Source organism: Populus nigra, chromosome 2 (assembly GCF_951802175.1).
Source record: "Populus nigra chromosome 2, ddPopNigr1.1, whole genome shotgun sequence".
Classification (NCBI taxonomy): Eukaryota; Viridiplantae; Streptophyta; class Magnoliopsida; order Malpighiales; family Salicaceae; genus Populus; species Populus nigra.
The window spans coordinates 38823177-38830751 of NC_084853.1; the positions used below are offsets into that span (position 1 = coordinate 38823177).

General features: G+C 36.1%; 2 protein-coding genes across 2 annotated transcripts; both read left to right on the forward strand.

Annotated features, from left to right (window-relative positions):
- Positions 1-451: 451 nt before the first annotated feature.
- Positions 452-2195, forward strand: LOC133682963 (probable xyloglucan galactosyltransferase GT12). Its single transcript, XM_062106492.1, has one exon. It carries the CDS (start codon positions 452-454, stop codon positions 2105-2107), a length of 1656 nt encoding a protein of 551 aa, XP_061962476.1. The 3' UTR covers positions 2108-2195.
- Positions 2196-3208: 1013 nt separating this feature from the next.
- On the forward strand, positions 3209-6195 carry LOC133682508 (probable aldo-keto reductase 2). Its single transcript, XM_062105869.1, has 4 exons — positions 3209-3843; positions 4167-4339; positions 4455-4557; positions 5541-6195. The coding sequence occupies exons 1-4, from the start codon at positions 3421-3423 to the stop codon at positions 5877-5879; spliced, it is 1038 nt and encodes a 345-aa protein (XP_061961853.1). The 5' UTR covers positions 3209-3420; the 3' UTR covers positions 5880-6195.
- The last annotated feature ends 1380 nt before the right edge of the window (positions 6196-7575 follow it).

A 7575-nucleotide genomic window follows, 5' to 3' on the forward strand; every position in this document is an offset into this window, starting at 1 on the left:
TACGAAGACAGAACAGGAAATATATTAATACGTGAGATTGCACCCCTCTCAGGTTTCCATGAATGGTCGCAAGGTTTCCATGAATGGTTCCATGCTTTTTAATGCCTTCCAAAACCTTTGCTTCTGGCATCATAACAATTAGGAAACAAATAAATAAAATAAAATCCAGCTTTTATTTTCCATAAATTAATTTAAATTAAAAGGCTCAGGATTTTCAGTAGCAGAACCATATCATTGCCAATAAAATCCAGAAACAAAAAAAGGGAAGAAAATCCAGCTTCTAGTACCTCCTTTTATCATTCTTCTCATAAAACTCTCTCTTGCTCACTCTGTAAACACCATTCTTGCTTCCTATACAACTATTCAAGACTCAGGGTTTTTTGTGTTTTAGTTCTTCTTCGGGTTTATTGGGATTCTTTCGCTGGTTGGAAAATGCTGTGCTGTTGAGAGAATGGAGGGACCAGCTATTATCCGAAACTGGTTTGTCTTCCTTGTTGCCTTCTCTTTCTTCGTTGTGTTTTTTAAGGCTTTTGATTATTCTGTTTTAAGTGTCGATGGAACAAACAGCGCCACCTCTTTAATCAGCGTCTTTGTCAATTCCTTTAACAACCTCCATGCCCATAAACCTAATCACTCTCTTGATGTCCCTCAAATGTTCAACCAAAACGCTTCTCCTGATCCATTAGTTGATACTGATAATCCTTCTATTGATGTAATTGAGTCTCTTGATCACGCAAATAATCTTGCTGTGAACAAGAATACTACATTGGCTGCGGGAACCAAGAGACCAGCAGATTCTTGCGAGGGTCGTTACATATATGTTCATCATCTTCCTCGCCGATTCAATGATGATGTACTGAAAAATTGCTCAGTACTTGTGAAATGGCTAGACATGTGCCCGTTCTTGACGAACTCGGGCTTTGGTCCTCAGGTTGAGAATTCTGAGGGGGTTTTGTCCGAAAAGAGTTGGTTTACAACCAACCAGTTCCTTTTAGAAGTCATATTTCATGAGAGGATGAAGAATTACAAGTGTTTGACTAATAACTCATCGTTCGCCAATGCCATTTATGTGCCGTTCTATGCTGGCTTGGATGCCGGACGCTACCTTTGGGGTTACAACATATCAATGAGGGACTCTTTAGGTTCTGATCTTGTCAAGTGGCTTGCGCAGCAGCCTGAATGGAAAAGGATGTGGGGAAGAGACCATTTCTTTGTTTTGGGTAGGATTGGTTGGGATTTTCGAAGACAAACTGATCATGACTCCGATTGGGGTAGCAAGCTTATGACCTTGCCTGAATCTATGAACCTGACAGCGTTGTCAATTGAAACAACCTCATGGAGCAATGAATTTGCAATACCATATCCCACATATTTCCATCCTTCAAGTGACGATGAGGTATTCCAGTGGCAAAACAGAATGCAGAGCCATAACAGGCGCTACCTGTTTGCTTTCGCAGGTGCCCCGAGACCTAGTGCGAACGATTCTATACGAAAGGAGATTATCCACCAGTGTTTAGCTTCAAGGAGGACATGCAATTTTCTTCGTTGTAATTCTGGGGGCGAAAGCAGATGTGATAACCCAGCTGAAGTGATTAAAGTGTTTCAAGACTCGGTTTTCTGCTTACAGCCTCCCGGGGACTCCTACACCAGGAGATCGATTTTCGACTCGATTTTGGCTGGTTGCATTCCAGTCTTCTTCCATCCATTCTCTGCTTACGCGCAGTATACCTGGCATTTACAGAGGGATTACTGGAGATATTCTGTGTTCATACCAATCGACCTAGTAAAAGATGGGTTTGTCAGCATAAAGCAGGTATTACTTCAAATTTCGGACAACGAAATGTTGGCAATGAGAAAGGAGGTCATAAAGGTGATCCCAAGAGTAATATATGCAGATCCCAGGTCTAAATTAGAGACCCTTGAAGATGCATTCGACATAACATTGAAGGGAGTCCTGCATAGAATAGGAAAAGTGAGAGATAATATTAACAAGGGGAGGGATCCTAGTAATGGTTTTGCAGAAGAGAATAGCTGGAAGATGAAATTATCTGGGATTGGAGTGGAAGAAGAGTGGGATCATTTCACTGATTCTTCAATGAGATATTAACAAAAAAAAAAAAAGAAGCTAATTCATATTGGATTGACAATAAAAAAAAAGAAGTTCCTGAGTAGGGAGCCCTGCCAAACATACAGAACATTACAATCTGCAATTTTCGTACTTTTCTAGTGCTTTAACTAGGTGATGGCATTCCTTTGATTAACTCTACCTGATATTTGTGTGATCCTTTTCTTATAATCTTGTTAAATGTATTTAGTACTTAGAAGAAGGAGGAGGAGGAGGAGGAGGTCTTCACTTTTCATTATATATAAAAAAAAAATAATGAAAGAGTATAATGTGTATTCGGTGTATGAAACACTAAATGTTCATTTATAACAAACAATAATATGATTCTATATATTTTTTATTAACGTTATTTACAATCTCAAATAATAATAATTAAAAAAGACGCAAGAGAATGCCATTATCACCTTTTATTTGAACAAAAAAGACGAAGTAAAAAGCTTACAACTTTAGAAACAATGTTGGCACACAATGCGAGTTCTCCATTAAAATACGTCCATTTTGAAGTTTTGTTACTTCCCTTCTAAAGATATTCCAGCATTTTAGAGAAAAATTAAATTTTTTTATTTTTTTATTTTAAATTAAATTTTTTTATTTTTTTAAATCATTTTAAAGCGCTGATTTTAAAAATAATTTTTTAAAAAATAAAAATATATTATTTTGATATATTTTTAAATGAAAATCAATCACAACAATACATACATACACAAATATCTTTGCTAAAAAATAATTTTTTATTTTTTCTAGTTTTTAATTTTATTAAATTCAATCTATATAGTTTCTTTTAAAGTTTTTAATACCTTTTGGGTTATTTTCAGTTATTCCATAAACTTCAGGGATGGAAGTCAAATTTGTGCATATTTTCCATTACCGTAACGGACTAAAATTGACGGAAATTGGGACTCCAGGGAAAGTCAAGGGATCTAATAATATATATCAAAGTTTTAGGATAAAAATTGAGACACCTTGTAAATCAACGGTGAGAAAATTAACGCTTAAAATCGAAAAATAAAAAGGAAAAAGAAATTCTAACATTACGCAAGTCCTTACGTCAGCAACATTTTAGGTGTCTGATGATTGGTAGTTGGGACACAAGGAAAGGAAAAGATGCTTTTGACGGCACCAACCATCACCACCATGGAAATATGAAGGTCTCAGACACACTCCCTCACTTTATTTATAGCAGTTTCCTTCGCTGCGCCATTATCGGTATTGATTGCTGTTGAGTTGAGCTCACGCACACACAGAGAGTCCTTCATTCTTGAAAAGCTAATTAGTTAAGAACAGGAGAGAAAGAGATGGCAGCAGCAGTGAAAAGGATCAAGCTGGGATCACAGGGCCTTGAAGTATCAGCACAGGGACTTGGATGTATGGGCATGTCTGCCTTCTATGGCCCTCCAAAACCTGAATCCGACATGATCGCCCTCATCCACCATGCCATCAACTCCGGTGTCACTCTCCTCGATACCTCTGATATGTATGGACCCCACACCAACGAAATCCTTCTGGGCAAGGCTTTGAAGGCCGGATCAGGATTGAGGGAGAAAGTTGAGCTAGCTACCAAATTTGGTATTAACTTTCAAGACGGCAAGAGGGAGATTCGAGGGGATCCTGCTTATGTGAGAGCTGCTTGTGAGGCCAGCTTGAAACGCCTTCAACTTGACTGCGTTGATCTTTATTACCAGCATCGCATTGATACCAAAGTTCCCATTGAAGTCACGGTATTTCTCTTTAATTATTTTTCTATATACATAAGAGTTCTAATTAAATATTTTAATCGATGGATAAATTTTCCTTTTGCTTGTAGATGTGTTTTTATATTGTTTCGGGGGATATATCCAAAAACCCTTACACTTTGATATGAATCCACTGAAATCATAAGAGTAGTCATGGTACTGATGCTGCCTTGTGTGTTATGTGCCTTGACATTTTCTCTTGTAGTCTGATCGATGCTCACATTGTTACTACGAGGTGTCCCTTTTATATATGCGTTCTAGTTTCAAATATCTTGTTGTTGAGCAGTCCTAATGCTTTCCTTTGCTAGATGGGGGAACTCAAGAAACTAGTTGAAGAAGGTAAAATAAAGTATATAGGTCTGTCTGAGGCCTCTGCTTCAACAATCAGAAGAGCTCATGCTGTTCATCCGGTAACTGCTGTGCAATTGGAGTGGTCATTGTGGTCAAGAGATGTGGAGGAAGAGATTGTTCCTACCTGCAGGTGAGGCATTAATGAGCAAAACTAATTTCTTTTCGAGATCAAAATAACTAAAGCTTTAAAATGATTATAGGATGCTTGGATATGCAGATTCTGATCTTATCTTCTAATTTCTCAGAGAACTTGGCATTGGGATTGTTGCGTACAGTCCTCTAGGACGAGGATTCCTTTCATCAGGGCCTAAGGTGGTTGAGAGCTTTACAGAGGGTGACTTCCGAAAGGTTGGTACTGCTCTTTGTGAATACAGAGTTTCTGACTGTAATACATCTGCCGTAAATAACCAATTGTGCCAGCATAAAACTTTTATAGTTTGGAAAGGAAGGAATGTGACAAATTATATCTCCTCCTTTGGCGGGTTACATATTGGTTAACTTACAGGCCTCAGAAAACTCTGCCTCTTCCATTTTATGGAGTGGTTTGGAGTCAAAACTCTGTAAAAAAATACTTTCGTAAAGTGAGAGTTCCTGCTTTGAGATCATGATATTTTAGCTAGCAGTTCCTTCATAGTTGCTTTATTCCACCAAAGATGTTTTCCACCTGGATTCATTCAAGATTCTGACTCAAATAGACCTGGATAGCTTATAAACCACAACCTTAAGCTACACACACCCCAATATCCACCCAAAGCCTATTTTCCCATTTCCTAACCTGTCAATTCTGTTAGAACTTATAAACCATAGTATTTAGGTGCTGTAATTGAAGATCCTGCAACAGGTTCAATCAAATAAAAAAATAAGTCAAGGGCTTTAGTTTGTCGCATGTCCAAACAAAGAATTCTGCGTGCTTAATGTTTTTGCTTGAATCTTTTGATTTCTCAGTCATGCACTAAACAGAGGACTAGAGAAAAACAAGCTCATGGGTAGAATACCTCCTTTTTCCGATAGTCCGAATTCAGTGCTTTTGGCTCCTTAAAGTCTGTCAACTCACTTTATATTTAGGCAATTTGGCATGTTTGCACCCATAGAACCTGCATGGTATACAGCATCATGATGATTAGTTTGGTTTGTTAGAGAACGTATGTTTTTTGCTTTTGATATTTTGCCGTGTTATGGAAAAGTTGTTCCTGTTATCTTACAGTGAGCAAGTAGGACATGCTACAAGTACATATGGAATGCCTTGCATAAACCGTACATCAATGATAATTTCGTTTTTGATGTGTTGTTTCAAAGCTTAGCTTCTGAAATTAGTGTTTCAATTGCCTCAGCATCTGCCTAGGTTCCGACCTGAAAATCTAGACCATAACAGACAACTATTTGAGCGGGTTAATGAAATCGCAGCAAGGAAACAGTGCACCCCATCACAACTAGCATTGGCCTGGGTACACCACCAGGGTGATGATGTATGTCCAATTCCTGGAACTACCAAGATCGAAAACTTCAACCAGAACGTTGGGGCATTGTCTGTCAAACTAACACCAGAAGAAATGGCTGAACTCGAATCAATCGCCTCTGCAGGTGCTGTAAAGGGTGACAGATATGAGGGTTCCATGTTTACATACAAGGATTCAGATACTCCCCCTCTTTCATCATGGAAAGCTACATAAAGGCATGATGCCATGTCCGTTATCTCGCTGCTGCTTGTGGATTTCAGATGCCTTTGAAGGGCTCCAAAATTGTGGAAGTTTTGCACTCCATCTAAAGTGAATAAATGTTTCCGTTATCTGATATTATCGTTACCGAGTTCCTGCTTTGCTACAAGAAGATGGATTTTCCTAGTTTCACTTTTGATATGTAATTATGGAGGGCAAGTAGAACCCCTATGCGCGTGCAATCTGTGATCTGACTTTATCGAAAGATGAATGCGTATTATTATAATTATAATTATAACAAAAATTAAAAAATTTGAATTTTTTAAGAAAATAGCCTGCATATTTAGGTTTTTTAAAAATAAAAATTTACAACCCGTGGCGGCACGCTAGTCAAATAACTAATATATATATAACAATTTTGTGACTGTAAAGTCCTATACATATCAGTCAAGTAGTTATATTGTATTTTTTTTCTTTAACTTCTATTTTGTAAATACTTTTAACATATATATATATATATATATATATATATATATATATATATAAAATCTTAGCTATCGTTTTATTTTAATTTTTTTAAAATTTAAGATTTATCATGAAAAAAAAACATTGAAGAAACTAATTACAGCCTTTTCGCCACCACCAAGACATAATTTTCTGATCAAATTATTCAATTGGTACTCTTAACAGCTGCATAGTGCTCGCAAAAAGGACAAATAATTACTTGAAAACGCATGCAATTTCAATCCACTTTTGTTCTTCTTCGAAGTACATGTAAACGATTCACAAGTCATAAATAGAAGTAACAACCGAATCATGCGTGTAGAACTCTTAATCCATAGATATCTATTTTGTAAAGATTCATCATGTTTTTATTTTATTTTGTAATTTTTTAAATTATAATGATTGGACGATTATAAAATATAATCTTTATAAAATCACAAATTATATTGTTTATTGACTAAGAAAAAAAAAGTTATGTAGTGACTACATGATTAAGAAATGAAAAAATGAGCTAATATTACCAAGATTGGCCTTTTTTTGACCTAGGTACCTAATTACATGAATGTTTTTGTAGAGAGTTTAGAAAATATTTTTCAATGAAATAGAGAACGGGAAAAAAATCAATTTAGGGCCTATTTGTAAAGCAAAGAAATTAAAATACAGACCATAACAATTTCTAAAAACTACAGGGATTAAAGTGAAAATTAATGAATAACTATGGGATATCAGACAAACTTATTGTTCCAAGCATGCCCTTATTTCAAAAATTAAAAATAAAAAAAAAATAGTGAAGTAGCTAACATCGTGGAAGGCATAGCTCAAACAAACTTCAAAGCAAAGCACAACTCCATACACACGCGAGATATCTTCTGGTTAATGCTCGTTTAGTTTAAAATGCTTCTTATTTAAAAATATATCAAAATTTTATTTTTTAAAAATTACTTTTACATTAAAAAATTAAAAACATTAAAAATATTCATTTTAAATAAAAAAAAACATCAAAATTTTTAAAAACGTAGTCTCGAGAGACATGGTAAAAGGCCTTCCTTTATATAGCTTTCCACGACGACAATGGTGGAGTTTCAGAGTTCTCATGTGTAGAGATGTTACTTCCATATCTATCACCCTTTACAGAATCTGCAGAAGCAATGGATTCTAGCTCGGACATCTCCTCCGGTGTCGGAGCTGGAATATCTAAAAAGCTACG

Coding starts and splice junctions, on each gene's coding strand:
- LOC133682963 (XM_062106492.1), top strand. CDS start 452: ATGGAGGGACCAGCTATTATCCGAAACTGGTTTGTCTTCCTTGTTGCC.
- LOC133682508 (XM_062105869.1), top strand. CDS start 3,421: ATGGCAGCAGCAGTGAAAAGGATCAAGCTGGGATCACAGGGCCTTGAA. Junction 4,340..4,454: donor GAGATTGTTCCTACCTGCAG/GTGAGGCATTAA, acceptor CTAATTTCTCAG/AGAACTTGGCATTGGGATTG. Junction 4,558..5,540: donor CAGAGGGTGACTTCCGAAAG/GTTGGTACTGCT, acceptor CAATTGCCTCAG/CATCTGCCTAGGTTCCGACC.